Here is a 25,080-nt window from a genome sequence, read left to right on the forward strand (position 1 = left end):
TTCATGGAAGGGCTGTTGTAATGCCACCCTCTTTCAAACAGCAAATAGGCTTGTGTTGAGTTTTACCATCTTCTTTTCTACTTTTCCTCTTTTTTTTAACACTGGGAATTTATTTTTAAAAACGGAAAACATACTCTTTTAAAAAGACAACAAAGAAGCCTCTGTGGCCTAAAATGAAGATGCAAGGATGACGCTACTGAGTTGACATCCACATGCCTTATAACCACCCACTCAATGAGGCGGAGAAATCCTACTAACCCTATTTCAGATAGAAGGAAACCTAGATTTGGAGACGTGAAGTGAATTCCCCAAAGCACACAACTAGGATGTGCTCAGCACCGGAAATCTAACCGCTCACTGTACTGCACTGCCTGCTCCTCTGTTCATCCTGCAGCCATGTCACTCTACATACCCACAGTCCACCTCTGCTCTCTCCATCCCAAAAGCATGAACTCTAAAATCCAGCTACTGATAACATGAAAAAAAATGTAATTACTTCACAAAATCCGTAACAAAAAGAAAAAAAATCAGAGCGGTCAGGCAAGTCAAAAGTACTAACAGAAATGTTTACTTTCTAGCCCAGAAGGTGAAATATGTATTTATTGTATACAGGACTGACTGACCTACGGAAAGAACATCATGACATCTGGTCAAAACGAACAGTGCTCATGGTCGGGATGTTCTCCACCCACCCTCCCACGAAGGAAACGCTCCTCTTTGCACCCACCTAAGCTGGCACGAGATGGTAAAAACCCAATGGTAGGTCTGGCGAGCTCATTTCCACATGTCAGGATAGGCTCACGGGGAGCTACATTACTTAAAATGAATCACAGAAAGTCCCAGACATGGGCAGAGCTCCAGCCTGAAGTTGAATACATTAGACTTCCCCCACGGGTGGCTCACGGGCTGCATCTGACCCAAGCAATATGTGTCTTTGTGTGTGTGTGTATGCCAGGGAGAGGCCAAATAGTGTTTAGAAATAGGAGAGCCACCTATCAACCAAAGGATCTATGTGGCAGTCACCACAGAGAGACACCAGACATGAAGCTTTCCTAAGAAACGAGCATGCCACTGTCTCTAAAACTGTGTTGTCAGAAAACTGAACCTGTATCTGATGAAGCTGAGTAAGCCACATAACTGAGGTGCAACCAGCCAAGTTCGTACTTGTGGGAAACACTACAGACAAAAGAAAATCACTCTAGCAAATACCTTGAAAAGGAGGAAAAGATCAATGAAAAACCTATGGATTCAAAGAAATCTAAGACATATAAACCCAACATTATAAGCAGACCATGATGAATTCTAATTGCAATCAACTAAAAAAAATTCATTTTGGGGACAAAGGAGAAAATGGAGACATTCTGGATTTTGAGAACAGTCGGAATTATTATTTGTTGGTCTGCGGTTGGTGTGTGATGATGGGAATGTGGGTTATAGGTGAAATGGATACAGTCTGAACTTGATTTCAAAATCATTGTGGGGTGGTGGAGCAGGCAAAGGCACTGAAGAAACAAGTTGGGTGGTGACACACAGGAGCTCATTAAACTACTGCTGACTTTTGAGTTTATCCAAAAAAAACCTCTGAAATGGAAAAAAGTTATAAACTAAAGCTACACTGAAAAATATATGGAGACCTCTCAAACGAAACAAAAGAAAACAAAGCAAAACAAAATGTCTGGCTTCGCTTACAAACTAGAAGTTCTGGCAACACGTGATTTCTTCCCTACCCTGTAGAGATGGGATGAAGCTGAGAGCAGCGCCTCCTTCAGATGGCGCAAGAGCGGTGCGGCTGGCCGCAATCCCCACCGTATCCTAAGGTCTCCTCAGCACTGAGACTGCTTTCCAGCTGACTTCTACCCCTCTCACGGCACCACTGAGGATCCCTGCCTCTACCACGAACATACCCCAGTTTACAATCATGGGGCATTTGGCTGCCAGTGTGGAACTAGACGTAGACAGACCAGGGTCCTGGATGGGCACAAACACAGCTAGCACAAAAAAACCCATCTGGGTAACGCAGCTGAGGAAAGCAGTCTCAGTGCTGACCACAGCTAGTTGTCTGGAGAGAGGGGTTCTTAAATGGGATTCTGAAAGTCAGAAATCCACATCTCCTGGACTAGAGAATGAAAGATGGAGGCTCCTGGTGGGCAGATGGGAGGATGGCAGTGGGAACTCGAGGGCAGAAGGAAACATTTGAGGCAGTTGAAGATGGTCCACTACAGGGGCCACATGGAGTTATCTTCTTTGTTGTTAGCTCCAAAAGATGCTAGTTTGTTTATTGCATTAAGAGCAGTGTTTTTCATAAATAAAAAGTTGGCTGGCAAGGTTATCTCGATCTACTTTAAATAAATGGCACTATGCACGTGTCACCTACAGTACAAAAATCTGACACGCTATGGATTTCGTGATTGCATCTGTCGATCAGCATTGCTCAGTGAATAGCTGTTAATCATCTACATTCTTACCAATGCCATTTACACGCAGAAGTCTCTGGACATGGCATTACGCTTTAAAGAACATCTAAATACACATTTTTTCCACACGATACAGTGGGTTTTCCTAAATATTACCCTGTGACAGGAGGATGTGTCAAGTAGGTCATTTTCTTAGGTTATGTAAATAAGCAAATAGTTCAGTTTCTTTTGCACCTAAAATGCCATGGAATATAATTTTCTATATGGGCTCTGGCTCAAATGGCATGGAGGAGACTAGAAAAAAATTTTAACAGAATAATTAATCTCGTGTTGAGTTTTCCTGCTTGCTTCAGCATAAATACTGGCTAAATTCTTAATAAACAGGTGACCTAAAAATCTCAGAAGTCTGCCTCCAACTTCTTGCACCTCTGCAACATGTAAGGAGCCACAGTTTCTGGTCAATGACACATGTTTCATAATCCTGCACTGTGCTGGTCAACCATATTTTTGGAAATGTTTCATTACATAATTTTTCTGGGAAATGTCATTATGTGATATCATCTCTGGGCAACTTCTCTGCCAAATTGTTCATGCCAATGACTGGAAAATTGCTTCACATTTTGTCATAAAATTGCTATCTATTCCATCACTCCAATTCCTAATTATCCTATCCCTGATAAAAATATAAATGATTAACTTTCATGGTAAAATGGTTATTTCAATGCCAATGTTAATTACAAACCTACGAGTTAAAACAGAAATACACTTTTCTGGGAAATGTACAGACAACATACATTTGTGTATGGACAAATTTTTATTTGTACAAAAAAAGGTGTGTATGTATAAATATTTATGTATGTAAGCCTATGTATCTGTGTATGGCAATTTAAAGTATAATGTAAATTATTTATGCATCCAATTTTTCTCATTTTCCCCTCCTAACATATAATCTCTCTTCCTCTCTCTCTCTCGCATACACATACATAGACAAAAACTGTTTCACAAACACACATGAGATTTTGTAATAGTGGCTTTATACAGTCTGTAACATGATGTGCTTTATAGAAACACTGGATAAATATACTTCTGACAAGTAAAGATGGATTCCTTTTAAACACTGTACCAACATTAAACCAACATAACAAGTGTGTAAGAACTGAGTAGCAAATAGGAAAGTGATGATTCTAATAAAAATCTGAGCTAAGACCAAAGACCTAAATTCTGCAAATAGGAGTGTATGTTATAGAGGGGTGTCATATAAAGGGATGCTGCCTTCAATCATCTCTAGGAGAGAACAACAATAATGGTTGAATGGAGGTGTAGCAACGAGACAAATTGCACAGCAGGAAGTGAAACAGAAGACACACTTTTTACACCGGAAATGAGATGCCTAAAGATATAATTTTCTAGGCAGGATTTGGCTTAAACGGCATAGCACACGTCAGTCAACACGGCCACAGGCACGGGACCTACAGTGGTGTCGAGGATGCCACTGGACTCAACAAATTCCCCTTTATAGCAAGGTGGTGGCAGGAACAAGCTAAGAGCTAAAGCCAAGTAGAGGCAGCCCAAGGTCTGTAGACCCAATGGAACTCCCAAGATACTCACTAACATGGCGGGAACAAAGCTGAAAGTGAGAAAAGCATTGTATAAAGATTAAGTCTGAATAGGATAAAGAACAGCAAAATAAATAGCAACAAAGAATGCACGAGCAGAAGCCCTAGTGGAGACGTCATTTCTTTCTTTTTAAGAAATTTAGGCCCACCTCATAACGCACTGGCTGAACACAGTGCAGAGGGAGCTGGATGCCACATTCAGCAGTGGTTCAAATCCTAGGCCTGGTGGCTTGGCCGTGTATGTGCACCCCAAATCCTGCAGGCATGAAAGAAGAAGGACTGCAGTGTCACTGTGTCCCACTGAGAGGTACTTTGTCTCTGACAAAGGCACACGAGCTCCAGCAAAGCAAAGAGAAAGAACTTCCTGTCCACTGGAGAATAGGCATCTTGGCTCTGGTAGCGGCCACCATGGTGACCTTTCTAAACTGATAATACCCAAATAAAAATGACAGGGAAGGTAAGCGCTCACGTTGCCGCTGCCCAGTGACGGGATAGCAACTTTCGAAGTTGCTAATATGAGAATTTAGTGACCAAATTATTTCCACAGTCTCCTGAGGACTCCCAGGTGACTATTAGAACGATTTTTGGCGTTACTGAGTGTGACAAAAGCTTACATTCCTGGAACTAAGACTTTGAGAATAGGAACAAAACTGAATCACAAAACGATCCTGTTCCAGTGTTTCCGGGTCAAGGATGATACAGCCTTATTCCCCTACGTGGGAGTGACACGGTCAGACTACACACGGGCTCAAAGGACTAGCACCAGGAAGCCCTTTTAAATTTCAGAGTGTGGAAAAAACTGCAACAACCTTGGAAAATTCATTTATACCATACTTTACGGGTTTGTAACAGCCGCGCACACATTTCATTTGCCTCACACCATCTTTCTCTAGCTGGTATCATTAGTACCCTCGATTCCAAATGCAAACATAAGCCTAAAGAGGTCGCAGTGGTTCCGGGCCATGCCCTCGGGAAGTGACGGGGCTAATGACCCCACGTTTCGGGCTCTTTCCTCCACGCGTCACGCCGCCTGACCAAAGCACTGAAGGCGAAAGGGCAGATCAAAGCTGCAGGGTGATGACTACACCACTGCTCAGGCTTTCTTTATTTCCTATGTATTATTACTATAAATAATATTAGAATAACCATCTTTGAATCAGAGAAAGAAAATACCGAAAGATTCTTCCCTAGCTTGAAAAAGGAGATGACGAAAAGACAGGGAGTGAGTAGCGTATACGGGTTGTGCACAGGAAGGTTACAGAAGTTAACATTTGGGCTATTGACATTTTTATTAGGAGAGAGTGTTTTTAAAACATACTAAAATAGACCATGACCGAGGAAAGAAAAACATTTCTATCTGTCCAGCGAGCAGAGAGAGCTCGATCATCCTTCTCACACCCTGGGCTGTACACATGCTGTGTCATACGTGTGCTGTGTGTGTGGAGTCTCAGACGTGTTGGGGAGTCTGGACACGAGGCTTCTAGATGGGGACCGCCCCATGTTCCTTTCATTTGGGGGATGGTCAAGATGGTCACAGGACATGGAAATGAATTAATGAGACGCCTTCTCGACATCACCCTGAGTGAGGGACAAAGCAGAAGGGAAACGACAGACAGGAAGATGGATAACGGACAGACGCCCTTCGTGACAGGTGAGTCTGTTAGAAAGGATACCGTGAGCTCACAACAGCAGGAAATAAAGTAAACCTCCAGTAAAGGAACAACAATATCCTATTAAAACCTGGGGGGAAAGAAACCATGGTAACAGTGAGTAACGGGTACACACAACTCCCTACGTGGTGCTACACTCTCTGGTTTGTTATTCAAGAGATTATTCCGATGGACGGTCGAACCACTTCCATGGTCATCTTAGCGTCACAATTATGCGAACTACACGAATCTGTTCGTGGGGACGGGCTATGCACAGTTCTGTATGTTTGGGCAGAAGCAAACTGACTGAAAAGATCCAAAGTTTTGATTTAAACAGGAAGGGGGGGCGGGGGTGCAGTCCATCTAAACAATATCCTAGCTAAGCAGACATGCTGTTTCTGACTGAATATGAAATAGCACCTTGCTCTCCATTATACCACCTTAAATTTACTCTTAAGCACTCTCGTGGCTAATAAGACAGCATGATATCAACATATCCTTGTTTGCCTACATTTTTAACTGAAAAAATTGTGACACAGGATCCTACATAGCTGGCCTAAAGTTAAAGAAGCCAGTTCATGGCAGAACCAACTGGAACTCAAGCCTTCAGATAATATTGGGTCTTTGGAAAAGTCATGATATATTATTTTTCTATGTTTTTCTTTGCAAAAATGCGTTGCAACTTTTCTGATGACCCAGTGGATGCTTTTCCCTCTAGCTCCCCTGCCTCTACCCTACCACAAGAGCTCGTGGTGTGAGTGAACCTTTGGAGAGCAGAATAAACGGTGTCTACTTGATGCTTGCAGTGTTATTACACAGTCTTTATGTATACTTACATCATCGAACAAAGGAGAAAGAATCTGTTGCTGTGTATCCAAAAAAATCACATTTTTTGGTAATCTTAAAAATTAAATAAAATGTAAACATAACAAATAAATTTTTTTAACGATACTGACCATACTCACAAACTTATGTATTTGCAAATAGGTGGGTGGGTGCATCTTTAAATAATCAGATAGGGAAGGGAAAAAACAAAGCATGTTTTGTACACTCTAAAGATGTATGGTGATAAAATGTAAATAGTAAATATATTTTAAAACATTGGTACCAAAAAAAAAAAAAAGAAAAATGAAAAAATCAGATAGGTTCTGTGAAAATTCAGATGCTCATTCTCCCCTCATAGGTCTGTGGGCAGCTGGATTTCTTCCTAAGACAGGTGGCACAATAGAAATTCCAGGAAAATCACAGTGCAGATGTCACATGACAGGGTTTCATTCTTTTGCCAGATGAGGCCGGTTCTTGCCAAAGGCAATTTGATGTCTGTATTACCTGGCTATTCAAAATCGGTTAGCTTTTAAGATCCCGAAGTGTTCTTGCAACATGGGAAGGGGCTCTTTGGCCATTAACATGGGAAGGGCCTGCTTCTTTGTTGAGACGGCTGGGCTCCTTCAGCCCTAGGTTTATACGGTCTCCAATAGACGGCTGATAAATCCACGGTAAAAAATAAATTCATTGATTTTATAGACAGAAAATATATGTTACACCATACAGTCCAACAGACTGTGGAAGAACCATGTAAAATAATAATTACTTTTAGAAAACAGTGTTTAGAAATCTATTCCGTGTACCACCTGCTTTTCTGTTCCCGGAGAGCATCCGTGTCCCCCCCAACCACTGCTCTCAGTTCAGAACACAGACCCATGGCCAGCACACAGCACCAAGACTTCCAGCCCGGCAAGTGTTATTCATCAGAACTTTTAAAAGGGAGATGTGAGTTTACTTTAGCCACCTGGATTCTCCAATACCTTCGGCTTCACATGATAATCAGTTGCTGGTCTAAGATCTTTCAGGTTACATTCTATCATGTAACTCACCTCACATGATAATCAGTTGCTGGTCTAAGATCTTTCAGGTTACATTCTAATTCTTCTCCACTGCAAAGAAAAACCACTCATTAGTTAATAATAGCAATTTCAAAAGCAAAGCGAGCTTCTCCTAGCCATGTACTGAGAACAGAGTGCACCTCACATGATAATCAGTTGCTGGTCTAAGATCTTTCAGGTTACATTCTAATTCTTCTCCACTGCAAAGAAAAACCACTCATTAGTTAATAATAGCAATTTCAAAAGCAAAGCGAGCTTCGGACTTGGGTCTCCTAGCCATGTACTGATAACAGAGTGTCGTCAGAAAAGTGATGATGCATTCTTGCATAGAGAAACAGAAAAATATGCCATGGCTTTTCTGATGACCCAATTCAAGACTGCTGTATCAGTTTCAACCATAAACCAGAAATTGACTTTATTTTTGATAAGAAAATCAGATTTCTTTTAATGATGCCACGCTATACCTGAAAAAAATGACAAGATGAGCTTTCTGATAAAATCTCAAATGGTCTTACGATATTTTAAAAGTAAATACATAAAAATAAATAGATAAGTAAACAAATGCATGCATGAATGAATGAATATAAATTCCTTTGCCAGCTATCTACCAAAGGTAGCTCTCTGACCCACTTTTATAGGAACCTCAACTACTTCAACTCTGGATTTTCTTCATGAAACCAAATATACGTCCTTCATACACGAATGCACCTAATACATAGCTTTCTTAAAAATAAAACTAAGGGACCAACAGAGGGCACAACGGTTAACATCACTGAACTCGCACATAAGTCGACCACAGTTTGAGTCCTAAATCCGGCTTAAAACTCACATCAGACACATGTGTATGAGTGCCCCAAATCCCGAAAGGAAAATGGAAGAGAAGGAATTACAGCATGGCCATCCCCCTGGGGGGTGGTTTCTTGCTTTCTGTCTCTATCTCACATGCACCCTATAGCAAAAATCTCTCTTAAAAATAAATACATAAATAAATAAATAAATAAATAAATAAATCTAAAGTAGCACTCAGAAAATAAAGCCATTTATGTGATCACAAGTTACTCAACTTATAAGGAACCAACAGACATAAAATAAGGACTGTTTTATTAAAAATTTTTCAAGAAAGTGAGGGGATGTGTATAGATAGGACTTATTTTATATTATAAATGTTAATGTTTGTTTTCAGATGAACCATTAAATCAACAGAACTCTGAAAAAGGTCAATGTTTTAAAGGCAAAGAGTTACTATGGAACTATTCCAAATTGAAGAAGTCTAGAGACATGATTGCTAACTGCAACATGTGACCTTAGACTAGATCTTGTCCTGGAGAGGGAAGAAGCTGTAACCCCATTCTTCCAGAATAACAGACATTATTTAGATCAACTGGCAAAGCCGGAATACGGTCCACGGATTGGGTAAAGCATTTTATTGACATGCATTTACAAAAATAACTGCATAGTGGTCATTTAAGAATATCCTATTCTTAGAAATGCACTAAACTATTTGGTGGTAAAGGATTATGACATATTTCCACTTATAGGAAAAAATGATAGGAAAGAAAGTAAAAAGGGGAGGAGCAGAAATGATTAAGCAAATGAGGAAAAAGTTAACCCGTGAATCTGGGTGGAGTATAAGTGCATTTGTTCCTTGATCTATTTTGTAACATTTCATAAGTTTAAAATTATTCTAAATAAAAGCAGTTTTTTAAAGTTACAAATCAAAAGCTCTGTCCATACCTTGCCTGTAAGTCTCTTTGAGTTGCATCGTATCTTTAATTTTTTTTTGCATTTGCTAAATTAATACCAGGACAATTTACACAATAATTCTAATTTTCATCATCACTTTTAAAAAAATCTAACGAATCAGCAAATCTAAGCAACAAGTATTTGGGCTGACTGGTGCCTGCTTCCTTTAGAGGGAGACAGGAACTGCTGTTCGCTCATTCCCAACCTCTCTGCTTTCTCACCGATTTCACCTGCCTCGCTCTGCTGGGCCCTTGAGACCAGCTCCTGTCTACAACGTCCATCTGGCATTAGTAGAATCTACCTGTTTCTTGGCAGTGGGGGGAATGGCTCTCTGCATTTCTTCAAGGTCTCTACTCATGCTGATTTTTCAAAACAGAACCAAGTGGTTATGAACCAGACTAAGGAGGTAAGGGTTTTATCCACAGAAGAGTCAGGCCTCAGTGGCGGTTTCTCCGCAGGGCAGTGATATGGACTGCCTTCGGTTTCTGCGGTGTGAGGCCAGGTTCAAAGGGAGCAAGAGCGATGCTGGCCCCTGAGGACACACTGCAGGGGCCCAGGGAGAAGTCGGTGAGACAGAATGGGCAACATCGTGTGTCTGTCTTTATCCAGAAGACCCATCTGTGGATAACTCAAGACTTAGAACAAGGACCAGCCACGGGGGTACAGAGGTAACGCAGTACTCCACAAGGCTGAGGCCAGGTGGGAGGTCTGGGTTGGTGTCCTGAAGTCTCCCTGCACACATGGGGTGTTCACGTGACTGTGATCCCGGCTGCTGAGGCTGGGGGAAGATCAGTGTGAAGACCCTACTGGAGGGTCTACCTCTCTCATGGAAGAAATAAATACACTTAAAAAATCAGGAACAGGGATGTGGAGATCTAGATCTGCAGCACTGACAAGATGATGCGGGAGAGAAAACGAGCTCTCGGGCAGAGCAGTGGGGTGTATGCGACCACATTAGCCTAGGAATGGGCAGTCATGCACGGGCTGCTTGCAGGGAGGGCAGACAAGTAGAACCAAACTGCTTTCTGACTGCCCGCTCTGCAGACCTGAGCAGTGCTCGGCAATTATAGAGAAAAGACCTTAACCCTTTTCGAACACAGCTATAAATCATTGTACCCAGAGTCCATAAAGCAGAAGGGGCTAATCCCTTTTCTGTGTGTTCAACTTTTGACCATTTAAGAAAGCCTTGGAATGAGATATTTGAAAGTAATCTTTACTGCAGGTTGAACAACTATTGTGCAGGCTAAGAAGGAGGGTGAAAGGGAAGAAAACCATATTGTAGAATTAAAAAAAAAAACCGATATAAAAAGGCCTGGATCTAAAATGTAAGAAATAATCATGATTGTCCAATGTATGCAAAAATGAAGGCATAGTCACTTTTTGTCATGACAGACATGAATGGAAAGTGTTTATTAACGTTATACTGATGGCTAGAAAACAGCGATATATTTCACCAATACCAAATAGCTCTATGCTGCTCATTTCTGATTATCACTAGTCTGGACAAAGTTAGCTCTTGACATTGTAATTCTTGCTAATTTTTACAATAAACTCTTCAAAGGAAAATTTGCAAAGCCTATACATTTTTTTCTTCAACAACTTCATCTTCACAGGTTAGCCACAAAGAACAACACATAGTAACGTGCGCTACCTGTAAATGATCTTGTATTTCCCATCTCGTCCTTTGTCTGATAAGGCGACCTCGTAACTGTAGGGGAAGGAGAGACTGCTGTGCGGTCCACATGAGAGTCCAACGGGAGGCGCCCAGGACAGCACAACCGTTCTTGCCTGGACGTTAGAGACCTGAGGAAGAAAAACACGGGACGAACAGATTCAGTTCCGTCTCATTGCAGGTCAGACACGACTTCCTAATGACATTTCGTAGTTATTAGCAGTGGCGTAGAACTCGCTCAGAGTTCATCCGAAGTAAACAATGTGAACTGTGACAACAGATATCCCATATGGTGTGCTCCTATCAAACTCCTGATGTCCAAAATAAGGCTCCTGCCACATCTGTCCTTACAAGGCAGCTTCCATACAAGCCTGGTGCCCAACTCTCAGTTCTCCAGAGAGAAAATAACCAGGCATACCTGGGAACTCTGTAAGAATACACGATGGTATGCATGACGGTGTTTGCTGAATTCTCTCACGTATCATTAGTGAGTGATCCTGAGGAACTGGGTAGTATATTTAATTTTTAACCTCATCGGAGGTCATTCACCATGAAGAGTTCAGATTATAATGAAAAAGGCAGCTTAGGCAATAGAAAACACAGAGCCAGGGTGTGACACGGCTGCACACCCAAGAACGCGGTGGTAATGCCAACTCTATGAATGGGTCTGAAAACAGCTCAGTCAGATGCCAGTACCCTAAATACCAAATTCGTACCCATAAATTCACCTCCTTGCAAGCACTACTTTTTTCATCATAAGTTCACTTTTTTTCCTTTTAGGACTTGGTTCAGTTATGATGTGAGTGAACAGAGACGTACAACACTGGAAGCATCAGCTAACACAATGTCCAGTCTTCCCCAGGCTCCCTGAGCAAGCCCCCAGGGAGCACGCCACCATCTGAACACAGCTATTTGTGGGGAGGCATTCTTCTGATATGCCAGCTAATCAGAAATGCCCCTTTGGAATGTCCCTTTGTTTTCAAAGGAGCAGGTCTGGGATGTCTGCCTTGATACCAGCATTCTGGGGCCAGTTCTCCAGCTGTGTTCTTGTCCCTTGCTCTCCCTGACTCCTGGTCTCATTTCCCTTCCTCGGCCTCCGGAATCCTCAGAGAAATAGCACTTGGTCTCCAATAGGCTTGGAACTCACTTTGTTTCAAGGTCGATTCCAGGAAATTACGTGGTGCCGTGTAAGAGAATATCCTACAAAGGTGAACGTGCAAGCCTAGACCTTCTCCTAGGGTCCTTCATGACAGAGGAAGAGTTCTAGGAACCCTGTCTGGGTTCGAGTCTGTTCCCGAGTGACAGTCCTTGTACAGGCCTCCACACTGCCCTGTGTGGGAGCTTTCTCACAGCCGTGACCGGCGAGCTGCAGCACACAGCCTGTCTGTCCATCACGACAGCCGTCTCCTCACCCAGGGAGTTTCGGAGTCACTGCGCTAACTGACTTTCTCACGGTTAACTGATCCGCCAGGACTAGGAGTGATGTCCGTGTAATGGTGTAACAGTGGCAATGTGGTTACGAAGTTATCGAACAAGGTACATTTCACATTTGTTTCTGCACTGGCGATGTGAAAAGGTCTATTACGTAGGTTACACCAGTGTAAGTCTGCATATGAATTATTTCAATTAAACTGTTTTTGAGTACTTTGAAGAACTCATAAAACCACCATCTACCTCTTTTATTTTTTAAGAGATTTTTGCTATAGGGTGCATACGCTCTCAGAGAGACAGAGAAAGTGAGAGGTCAACCCTCCCAAGAGAGGATGGCCATGCCACAATCCTTTCTCTTCCATTCTCCTCTTGGGATTTTGGCCACACATACACAAGTCTGGCATAAGTTTCAAGCCACCAGGTCCAGGACTCAAACCTTAGTTGGCTATCTGGGAGTCCAGCGCTTTAACCACTATGTCACCTGCTGGCCCTAACCACTATCTACTTCTGATTAGAAATCATTCTTGTTGATGTATTTATTAAATGTAGATTCCAGCCTGAGAACAGCTGTTACACGCGTGTGTGTATATAAACATGGAGATACACGCACACACGGAAATTACAAACATGCATTGTCATGTGCTTATCTGACATGTAACCCTTAGCTCTATCCTAGCTCCTCTGTCCTGTTCATTGCAGCGTTTCAATACTGCTCTGTGAAATTGTACTATTTGTTTTAGATTTTGCACAGGGCATGTGTACTTGCTAGAGAGAGACAGAAAGAAAGTGAGACACCGCTTCTCAGAGGGGATGGCCATACTACAATCCCTTCTCCTCCACTCTCCTCTTGGGATTTTGGGAACACATGCACATGCATCCAATGTGTTTTTTTTATTTTTTTTATTTTATTATCATCATAATCTTCTTTCTATTACACTAGATTACATATAACTTTACATTGACTTCCATTGCTTTTTCAAAAGGGAATGCCATGCATGTCAGTCAATACAGAGATATCAATCTCCCCGCTTTATCATTCAATATCTTTTCCATGCTTTTCCCAATAATTGTTATTATTATTTTTTTAAACAGTCAATCACTATTTCTCATTTTGCCTATTAAAAAGACTTCACCCATCATGAAATACTTTCCAGACCGGTTCAGTTGAGAATACTATACATGTCAACATCAACAGGTAATAAACCATATCTATTTCTCATCAACATCCTGCCTCTCTATTGTTCACTGCTGTCTTTATCCTCTTCTCTCTCCTTTTTTTTTTTTTATACTTTGTTTTTTATTATAAATTTTTTTTTTCTCATCACAACACACATATGAATTTTCCATCCAAAATACACTGTGCATTGGCTCAATCAAGCACATCAACATATATGTTCTCAGCAAATGATTTCCCAATTTTTGTGTCCTGCATACCTTGCCTTTTGTTTTGCCATCCTAGGTTCCCCATCCCCATCCTCTGCCATGTCCCATCTTCCTCCTCCATTGTCCCTGACATTCATGATTGCCCTCAATCATCCAATGTGTTTTTCAAGCCTCAGGTCTGAGACTTGAGCTGTGGAGTTGGCCCTGCAGGACCCAGTGCCTTAACTACCACACCACGTGCTGGCCCAAAATTTTATAATTTTTATTCCACAATTTTTATATGCAAACAATATTCATTATTTGAATCAGAAATACCACTTTCACAGTTACTAAATTGTTACTTTAATTTTCAAAATTGTAAGTTCTAGCTTCTACATTTGGTCTGGCTTCGGATTTAATTATGCGGGAGGCCTAGCGATCTAATTAAGAAACACGTGAGGAAATATTACCGAAGTAATAGTAGCTTCACTCTAACTAGCACAAGGGAACACAAATAAAAAAAGGAAAGGATCAAAGAAAAAGGGTACTACAATCTAAAAATTTCACCATCACCTACTTCTGTAACGCCTTTGTGCTAGGACTCTCAAATATGTTCCCACATACACAGCTGTTTATCTTTCAAGGAATTGCTTCTTACAAAGGAAGTCTTCTTTTTAGGTCAGTTTATTCACTTCTGGAACCGACAAATCAATTGTTTCTATAAGCTAAACATTAGCGGATGGAAACAATGCAGAACCACGATTCTAGGTTACATTTATTTATATCCTGAAAGTAAACAGCCCAGCAGCATGTGGAAGACAGTGCCGGGAGGCTGCGCCCAGCCCCACCATCAGAGACTAGACCAGGCTCGGCTGGAGGCAGCTGGTTCATTCCTAACCGCCAAGAACGCTGTGCTCTTCCTCAGGCACAGCAAGGGCCACACCTGTGAGGACCCCAGTGCGTCTCCCTGTTACGTCCCAAAGCAAATAGCTTGCAATTTTTATACTGTACGCTGGATGAATAAAATTAAAAGGAAAGCGACCAAGTATTTGGAGCTATACAGTGTCTGGTCCTCTGAAGAGTAAAGGACTTGTACAATTCAGGGTCCTCAAGTTCTAGAAAGTTAATTGGAATCTACGAGTTCTATTGTTTCTGCACTTACATAAAATAATCTGCAAAATCTCAAAGAAAAACACATTCAGAGGCACTACCAGAGGCGTTGGAAACAAACAAGCAAAAATTAAGAAGAGCAAACTTCTTTGCAACTGTGGTCCAACTCTCTGCTCACTGCCTCTGTCCCTGGAAGGTGGCCTGACAGCCCTCCTGCCCATTTCAGCGTGTAGCAGAGCTTCACCTGTGCCTGGTGATACACGATGAACTCTAGACAAAAATTCCACCCTGAGGATCCTATTAGGAGTAATGGTCTACTTCCTAGATCGCCCATGGGCATTTATTATCCTACCTTTCAAAGAAGAGGAACTCCAGGCACAGGGAGGTTGTTAACCCACCCACGGCCACAGAGACCATTACTAGCCACGCCAGGTCCCAGCCCAGGGAGCCAGACTGCAAGGTGCAGGTGCAGCCCTCTGGGTGCCGCCTCCTACTCTGTCACCAGCTGTCCGAGGGTCCCACCGAGCAGGCTGGCCTCATCTTCCGATGCTGGCCAGCCTTGGACATTTGTCCCACCTGCCAACACCCAGCTACAGCCACAGCAGCCTGCTACACACCCAGCAGCACCCCTGTTAAGGGCTCAGTAGATGCTGAGGACAGCGCCACTTACTAGGGACAGAGGGACAAATGGGACATCATCGCAAATAACCTCCGAGAGAAGGCGTAGGAGGAGAGGAGAGGAGGAGAAAAACTGTAAAAACTGTTGCTAGGAAGGGTGAGTGGACTGTCACCAGGCAGGGAAGGGTTATGAGACAGGGGGGCAGTGTGGGAGGCAGAATAATGACCCCAGAGATGTCTGTCCCTTAGTCCCTGGAACCTGTGAATGTATTACTTGCATGGTAAAAGAGACTTTGCAGGTGTGAGTAAGTTAAGGATCTGGAGATGGGAAGATTACCCTGCATTGTCCGGACAGGCCCAGCGTAATCACAGGGTCATTCTAGTGAAAGAGGGCGGGGAGGGAGTGAAAGTCAGGGAAGGAGGTGTGACCATGGAAGCAGGAGGTGGTGGCTATGACCACTGACTCTGAAGACAGAGGAGGCCACGAGCCAAGCAAGGAGACCACTTCTGGAGTCTGGAAGCAGCAGGGAGACAAGAGTCTCTCTCTCAAATCCTTCAGAAAGTAATGTCCCCCGCCAACACCATCGCTTTATCACAGCAGACCCCTTCTGGACTTTCAGATCTCTAAGACTTTACAGTAACAAATTTGTCTTGTTCTCAGCCACGCACTGGAAATATGGTATAGCAGGAATAGGAAGTTCCATAGGTGGACAGGAGGAGGTCTTGTGGCATGCCGAAGCAGAGGCAGGAGTAAGTACAGCACCCATAAGATCTTCATTTGAGGGGCCAGCAGGTGGCATGGTGGTTAAAGGTGCTGTATTCCCACATGGTTGACTGTGGTTCGGGTCCCAGACCTGGCAGCTTTGTTTCTCACTTTCCCTCTCTCTCTCTCTGTCTCTCTCTGGTCAAATAATAATAACAACAACAACAACAACAAACAACAAACAAATGGGAATAAATAAATATTAAAGAAAAGAACTTCATTTGACACAGGAACAAGTGAATGAAGTACAGTGTGGGAGGGTGGCAGAGGTACACGAGAGCTCGGTGACACCGGGCAGGTCACGCACGCACAGTTCTGTGCTCTACGGGGAGCATCGCACTTGAGGGGCATGGAGAGCAATCAGGGCAGACGTCTTAGAGGAAGCAACTTCTAGAGCAGGCCTCTTAACCTGCAAGTCCAGCTATGCATGACTCAGGTTTAAGGCGGAATTGACTTATCCCAAGAACGGTGCTTGTATCTAACCTATTGGCCACAGCTGATGGCACCCCTAATCCTGACCTCCTCACCTCTCATCACAACCACAGGAGAGCATTCCTAACCCTTCTCTCCCTGGGTCCTACCCTCTTCATCCTCCAACTCATCAGCCAGCTGTTTGATCATTCAAAGCACGCCGTCCTGATTACATAAATTCTTGGCTCAGAACCCTCCCTCCTGCGTTTCTTACCAGCGCAGGCACCGACCCCTCCTTCGCCACGCCTGCTCTTCCACAGGCCGGCTGTGCCTGCCCTCCAGCACGCTGGGCTTGTAGGTTCAGTCAAGCTCAACGATGTACCCTGAGGCATGTTTGGATTCTGCCACTAAAAAGCCTCAGTATTTGAAACACATGAAGAATCAAGATTTTCCAATTCAACTAGAAAACACTCCAAAGAACTTTGGCTCTCTAATCTCAGATGAAAGGCTGAATCAACATTCTCAATTTTTCACTTGAATTTCAAAGCACCTGGAAAAATCAAACCTCAAAAATTAAAACCTCACTGATTTCCTTTTTTGTTTTTTGGCCTTCATGCCCAATGTTCTAGACTTATTTTTCTTAGCTAATGTTTTAATTTAAAAAAATTATTTAGAAAAAATCTGGGCTTATTAAGGTTTTTAAAATAATTATTACTACATTTATACAGGTAAAGGGAAGTTACTGAAAGGAAAACTGTTCTGTAGACCCAAGAAAGAAAAAAAAATACATCCTTGGAAGTTGGAAAGAATATTTAATTGCATTTCGAATATCTAAATAAAGAAGACATTTCAGCGGATTGTGACTACACAGAAGACTGCTGTTCTGTATTTTCATGCTCCATTAATAACTGGACACTATTTCATAGTTTATAAGTAATCTGCAATGGGAAGGGTCCCTTTTGCTTACCTACTGTGTGGTGAAAGAAAAGCACATTTGAAATACTTAAGAAAGTGTCATTTATGCTGAGAAATCCAGAAGACATACCTGTGGTTTCTCTATTCCCGAAAGAATGTCTTGCACCCTCTTTACTTCCAATTCATACTCTGCAGTACGGAAGAGAAAAAAGGAAAAGCAAAACCATTAGACGGCAGTAAGGTTGTCAAATCCCTTCCCCAAGGCCTTTTGACAAGGGTTATCATTCAGTCAGTTAGTTGCCTGTTACCATGAGGTTACTTTTAGAAAGTTTTTTAAAGAATTATTTTATTTAACTCTATCCATTTATTTATTTATTTCAATTTGACCAGAGAGGGACAGAACAGGAGAGAGGGAGAAAGCAAGCTGTCAGGTCTGGGACCCGAACTGCGATCGGCCACGTGGGAGTCCAGTGCCCTTAAACACCATGCCACCTGCAGGCCCCACTATGAAGTTTTGATGCCACAAATGTGATTGTGAAAATCAGGAATGGGGACCTTTCCGAGGAGCGGGTCTCACTGCAGCTGCCCAGTTGCTACAGCATAGTTTTAAGTCTTCACAAGGTGAGCTCGATTTACACAGAGCTCCACTTAATGATTCAACCGCGAACAGGAAATAAAGGGTCCTAAGAAGGGTACACGGCGACCAATGAGTAAAGAGACGAGGTGAAAGACACAGCAGCCAGTCTAGGCCCGCCTGAGAGTTCAAATTTTCTATGTTGATGTTCTGCCTGATTTCTTTATTCAGACTCCAGAATTCAGAGTTTGACTGTCAGTCACTGGCGTGTCCGAGTGGGGGGCTGACCTGATCTGCGCTCGAGGAGATTCTTCTAGCTCCTGCTTGAGTAACGGGGATGAAGGTGGGCACAAACACAGGAAGACCAGTCACTCATGGCTGCCCGCAGCTGGCCTGGGTTGGGGTGGGAGTGGGAGTAGTGAGGACGAGACCGTTTGGGAGGTTGTGTAGCCAGTGAAGGATCGGAGATTTAAGTGAAGATGAAGCAAAACGATAGACAGAGATGATAACCAGGGCATGCGTCCTTGTCCCCAAGATATTTCAAGTCTAGTGTGGAGGGAGGGAAGACATGAAGGCAGTGACCAAAACTTGTGATAGGTGCCATGGGAGAGGGAATACAAAACAAGGCCAGCGCCTAGGAACCCAGGGCAGCTGAACCCCGGAGTCAGCAGGAGTCGGAGGGGAGGGGAGGGGAGGGGAGCGGAGCGGAGGGGTGCGGAGCGGGAGGGGAGGGGAGGCGGGCTGGGGCACAGCAGGGGTGAGAAGCCCAGCCACTCAACAGAGCTGTTTATTCTCATCATTCTGGTCTAACCCCAAAGTCACCTTCTCGAAAAGCCCACCAGAACCCCTGTGTTTCCTTATCAGCTGTCAAGAGTTGAAGAGAATTTTCTGTTGGTTTCTTCTCTTAAATATTATCTTTTCTACTATGTCAAAATATAAGACACTAGAAGGTATGGGCTAGGCCAATCTTTTTCTTTCTGTAAAGAACCAGGTAAATGTTTTAAACTTTGTGGGACACACGTAGGCCTCTGTTACATATCGTGTGTGTGTGTGTGTGTGTGTGTTACTCTTCACAAGCACACCGGCTATCTGAAGTCTGTAGACCACACAAAAACGAGCTGCCAAGCAGGCTGTGGTCTGCTTGCTGAGCCCTTCCGAGGGCATGGCCACCATGCACGCACAAGGCGTGGCCCAGATCAGCACGTTCAGCGCTCAGGAGATACTTGTTGGCGAAATAAGGGAGCAAAAATGTGTATTAGAAAGTACAAAACTTGTAGGTGACATCACCCTAAACTTTAAAAAGATTAGCTCTTCATGTTTTTTTCTTTCCCCCCCGCTGCAGTCTGTCTTTATTCCAATGAGAAAAACAATTGGACTGGTGACACTATCTTTCTAAAAAACTGCAACTGAAAAAAGTCTACAGTAAAAAAAAAAAAAAAAGAAATGTCACATGTTCATTTATAGCCATGGATTTATGTTAAGAAACAGGTGGTGGGTTGTGCCCCTAAGTCAGGTGTACACATTTTCTGGAAGTCCCTGCTAAGTAAACTATAAATATTATGTAGTTCGGAAGTTACTTGTAAATAAAAAACAACATAAACAAACATACACATAGCTCCAATGAATTGACTAGCTCAGTTGTTAAAGACAAATTTTCTTAATCTCTGGTTATTCTGAAGGACCCTAAGGTTTCAAACACTCACACAGCGAGATACAGGATGTCTTCAAAAAATTCCTGGAAATGTATATGAAAAAATTACCCATGGACTTGCAACTCCTTTATACATTCAAGAACTAGCTTAAAAAGGCAATTGTATCTAAATACCACATCTGGATTCTCTTAGAAGGGCAAGAACTTGACGGTATCCTTAGATAGAAGTTTAAACTAATTGGGATGACCATCTCCTCAACATGGAACGAAGAGAAAATTCAAGAGTTTGGAAAAGAAGAACTCTTAGGACCATCCCCTAGGTTGGAGAATGAAAGACCAGAGTTAAAAGGTTTGTCCCACAAAAGCTGGAGAGGACCCTCTGCACTTTCAGGTACAGATAACAGAAGAAATGGTTATGCTTTTGACAGAAAAGAACAAAAAATAGAGTAGGAGGTTAAATTGGAAAGAAAAAAGCTCTGTCCAAAATAGGAAAGAATGGCTTTCAGATAAGAATCAAAAATACAAGTAAAAAGTCTTGAGATTAAAAAAAAAAAAATTGACTTCCAAAGAGAGGTCAGGCCTTTCCCTATCAGCCTGCCTTTGATTACGATCACAAAAGCGGACTTTTCTGAGCACGCAGGTATGTGCTGGTCAGTGCACCGTGCCTGGCTGAGTTTGACAGGGCCCCTTGCACGACGGGTGTTCACGGCTCTGTTTACAGCAGTGGGTAGAACCTACTCTGTGTAGAACCGTGTCCATGTACTGCACCACGGCTTGCACCTCTGGTGCCGGCGTGACACCTGCGGGTGCCATGGTTAACTGAAGAATGAGGAGGAGAAAAATGAGGAAACTGAGGCTCGTAGAGGAGGCATGGTTTCCACGGGGCCAAAGCTCTAGGACTTGGACACAAAGCAAGGAGAGTCTTTGACTGTGTTATGGCAAATTATGGAGATCTGGAGGTCGAGAGAGGACACAGAGTAAAAGCAGAAAGCAAAGCGGTGAGACGGGTGGGTGTCTAACTCAGACAGACAGAAGGAAGGAAGAGATGCAGGACAAGACACCTTCATGTCCCAGAAGAGGGAGTGTATTGATTTTTATTTTTAACTTGGAAAACATTGTCTAATAAATAAAGTGAAAGCCAGTGATCTGGGAAGAAGGTATATGAAAAAAAGAATAAGTGGGTTGGGACCAGCGGATGGTATAATGGTTTTGTCACTGGACTCATGTAATCAACTGTGGTTCGAGTCCCAGACCCAGGGCTTAAAACTCATGCCAGGTGCGTGTGTGCATACCCCAAATCTGAGAGGAGAATGAAGGAGAAGGGCTTGTGTGGCCATCCCTCCTGGGGGGTGATTTCTGGCTTTCTGCCTCTGACTCTCTGGAGAGCACATGCGCCCTATAGCAAAAATCTCTAAAAAATAAAAAAAGAAGAAGAAGAAAGAGAAAGTGGGTCAGGAATGGAGCCAAATAAACAAGGGTTTCTGGGAAGATCAACAGTAAAACGGGCAGGCCGTGGGGAGGACAGGTAGGCAGGACTGCCGTGGCCCTGCTGCGCCTGCTCACAGCCCGCTGGGTCGGGAGAGACATGGAACCAAAGCCAGACTGGAATTCTGCCTCGCTTTCAAGGGTCCAATTATGAATATGGAAAAAAGAGAAAAATGCATTTACACCACATTTATTTCATGCTTTTCCATTTGGGCTGCCACAGACTAAGAGGGAAAAAAAGTAAATAAATACCAGGCACACGATTTGCACAAAGAGTGAAAATAAAATCTGTTTAACTGAGCGAAAGTAACAGTTACTTACCACGTAGAAAATAAACTCTTGCAAGCTAACAGTCTGGCATGAAAAATGTCAAAACGCACAGCCCTACTCCCTGAACACTGCATTCAGGAGGGCCTGGGCCTCCCTGCCCCTCAGAGTCGTCTACGACTGATCACCTTCCCGTAAGGCAGCTTCGGAGCCCCGCTGCACGAGGGTATTGCTTACGTCTGGCCCAGCTCCTGTTTGCTGGCACGTCCCCCTCTCCTTTCTGTCTCTCTCCCTCTCTCTCTCACATGCACCCCAGATTGTGACAGAGAAAAGAAAAAGGAAGACTAGCTAATCCCCTCTACAAGGAGCAAACAAATTTAAAAAAAAGAGAGAGAGAATAATTCTGGCGGTTTGTCTTAGGATATCTACTTTGTTTTATAAAGTTTAAAAGAAAATGTCTTCCTTTCGAACCCCCAACCCTCTCAAGAGAAAAAACTAGGAGCGTGCCCACCGAACAACGGTCAACCAGGAAGAGAGAGAAAGGTCGGGGTGTGATGCGAGCGCGAGGCCACGCTCCTTTTCCTTCACCTCCAGGGCTGCGTCTTGCCTGGGTTCAGAAGCCGCTCTTATAAAGCAGGTCATGCTCCGTGTCGCACAGAAGCTGCCCTGAGGTAAGCATGCACACCAACACGGTCCCTCTATCTGCTTCAATCCAGTGAGCCCACCGGAGCGGAGACGCACGACCTGCCTTTCGCACGCCATGCTGCTCTCTTAGCACCTGGAAGGCTTTCCCCTGGAATGGAAACTAGTTCATCGGTCAAAAAGAACGACGGGGCGATGAGATCCTTCACGCAGGGACACTTAGGGATGGGAAATTTCTGGAAAAGATGTGGCCATGGGGGCCTCTAGGCACACATGCTCCCAGTGAGCTGAGAACCAGACTATTTGGAAGTGCCCAAGAAGGGAAGGGCGGGGATTCCACACTCGGAGACTCAAATCTTTCGCTCCACCTAAAAGCAACTCTCCTCCCCAAAACATCAAGCATTTTTAGCAGAGGGAAGGTTAAAAGAAAAATATACAAGCAAAGCAAATACAGCTTTAAAAAAACAACAACAATAACAGCGACAACAAAACCACACATACCGCGGGGAGCTGTGTCACGTGACATTTAAACTTTCCATAAATAATGGTTGTCATGTTTGCTCCGAGAAGAAACGTAAGCTCAGACTGTTTGAATAACTGTAAGGCCTCAACTAATTAAAATATCCCCCTTTATAAACACAATTTACTGCTTTGGTTTGTTTCACATTTTTTCCTTCTTAGAAAAGAGATACAGCCCCACTTAGCTGCTAGCTATAGAATGTATTTATGGTTGGAACAGCCCTTCATTCCAATGTGGTGACATCGGCATGATTCCCCGCGAAGCCTTCTGCCGAGTTCTCACCCACAGGGCTCGCTGGCAGAGACCCATCACAGCAGAATCTGCTTTCTCTGACTGCCAAGAAGCTGACATGCCTACTCCCTAAACAGATCATGTATAATAAACTAGGAGTGTGGGGAATCTGCAGCTACTGGTTCCGTCCATTTTGGGGATAAGAGGCTTAGGTCAACAGCACACAATCAATAGAAGAATTCAATGAACAGAAATACTTTTAGATTCAAAATATAAGACTCAATGATAAAGATACGCTAGGAGTCTAGTCAGTACCTACTAATGCCAATGAGAACCAATGAGGGTGAAGAAAGAACATATTAAGAATGTACACTGAAGACCAGCAGGTGGCATAGTGGTTAAGGCACTGGACTACCACGCAGCAGACCTTGGTTTGAGTCCCAGACCCAGCGGCTTGAAATATGTATGAGCGTGCATGCCCGACATCCTGAAAAGAGAATAGAGGAGAAGGGACTGTGTCATAGCCATCGCCCCTGGCGGGGGCGATTTCTTGCTTTCTGTTTCTCTGTCTCTGTCTCTCCAGCAAGCACATGTGCCCTATAGCAAAACTCTCTCTCTAAATAAAAGCAGCACATTAAATTGCTTTTCTATTCAGAAAAATAAATTGTCTATCTTCGTTTTTAAAATATTACTTATGGTGAAGGATAAAAGACTGACAAGTGCACATCAATTTAGTAGAATTAGTTACCTGAGAACGTCCATTGGATGATTATGATCCACAGTTAATGGTTTTATTTTTTATTTTTAAAATAATTATTCATTTAACTTTATTTGTTATCATTATTCTTCAATTAGACCAGAGAGAGACACACAGAGAAAGAGAAAGAAACAGTGAGAGTAAGAAAGCAAGCTGCCATGTCCAGGACTTGAACAGTGGTCAGCCACGTGGGAGTCCAGTGCCCTTAACCACCATGCAACCTGTCGGCTCCAACAATTGATGGTTTCAAACACAAATCTTAAAGATGTCAAATCACCAGACAAAGAATAAATTCACAAACAAAAGAATGATGCAGTTATTCCTAAAAGAAAAATATTACAGAAATATCTTATCAGTCATCCTGATGCTAAAAATGCAAAGATGAACATTTGCTAGTCATTTACCTGGCTAAGTGATTACTCTTATCTGAAATCCCAAAAAAGTAGCCAAAGGAATACCAAAGTCTCGACGATGAAAAAGAAAGCGGCAGACAGGTGAAATTATGTGTGAAAGTTGCCTTCCAGTCTAGGAAAATATTTTTGAGAGTGGCCTGGGTTTCAAAGAGATTATGAAACCTTAAAGAAAGAAGAGAAAGGAGAGATGAATTCCTTTTGCAGGTGGAGTGCCCAGCTGGACAGTAGAGAAAGCCAGAAAATATAAATGGGACAACAGGGGCTAATTTCCTCTGAGCTTTTGGTGCTATTTCTGGAATTCAACAGAAAGAATGATTTTCTCTCCTGCCCCAAGATTTGAGCAGTGTTACCAGGAACGTTCACATCAGTCCACCCACAGGCAAGTGGAACCCTTCAGACAAACGCTCTACAACACCTTAGGGCTGCCCAGAAGTGTTGTTCCGAGTCTGCCACCGAAAGTGGGGACAGGCAGAGTACCAGGCACCCGCTTTGACCCCATGTTAACGCCAAGTCCATCTCTCAGTCACTTTCTCTGACGTCAGCGACACTGAGTTCTACCTAAAATACTAGGGGATTGTAAACTCACTTCTGTCACATTGTGAAAGTCCTGATGGTCACTTCACAAGACAGAAATCATATATGGTAGCTCCTTCTTATTCACAGGCACATATTCCACGGCCCCGCGGGGATGCCTGAAACTGCACATAATGTGGAACCCGATACATACTATATTTTTTCCGGCACACACACACCTACTTAATATTTAATTTATAAATAAGCACAGTAAGAGATGAACAATATCTAATAACAGAACAACTGTAACGACAGACTATAATAAAAGCATGTGAATGTGGTCTCTCTCTCTCCCTCAAAATACCTTCTACTCAACTGCAGATAACGGCAACCGTGGAGAAGGGAGAACGGCTGTATATGTGTGGAACTGGACGAAAGCA

The 25,080-nt window shown here is 43.1% G+C and overlaps 1 protein-coding gene across 4 annotated transcripts in view; it reads right to left on the minus strand.

Moving 5' to 3' along the window:
• Positions 1-25,080, minus strand: part of FNDC3B (fibronectin type III domain containing 3B) — a 317,671-nt gene that overhangs the window by 79,776 nt on the left and 212,815 nt on the right. For all 4 annotated transcript variants that reach the window (XM_027774421.1, XM_014590333.2, XM_027774420.1 and 1 more), the window contains 3 exons: positions 17,718-17,776; positions 10,957-11,108; positions 7,703-7,762 (listed from right to left, as the gene is read on the minus strand). In XM_027774421.1, the coding sequence (XP_027630222.1) occupies positions 7,703-7,762; positions 10,957-11,108; positions 17,718-17,776 (271 nt within the window). The remainder of the gene's footprint in view (positions 1-7,702; positions 7,763-10,956; positions 11,109-17,717; positions 17,777-25,080) is intronic.

The sequence above is a fragment of the Tupaia chinensis genome, unplaced genomic scaffold, assembly GCF_000334495.1.
Source record: "Tupaia chinensis unplaced genomic scaffold, TupChi_1.0 Scaffold000430_1, whole genome shotgun sequence".
Classification (NCBI taxonomy): Eukaryota; Metazoa; Chordata; class Mammalia; order Scandentia; family Tupaiidae; genus Tupaia; species Tupaia belangeri.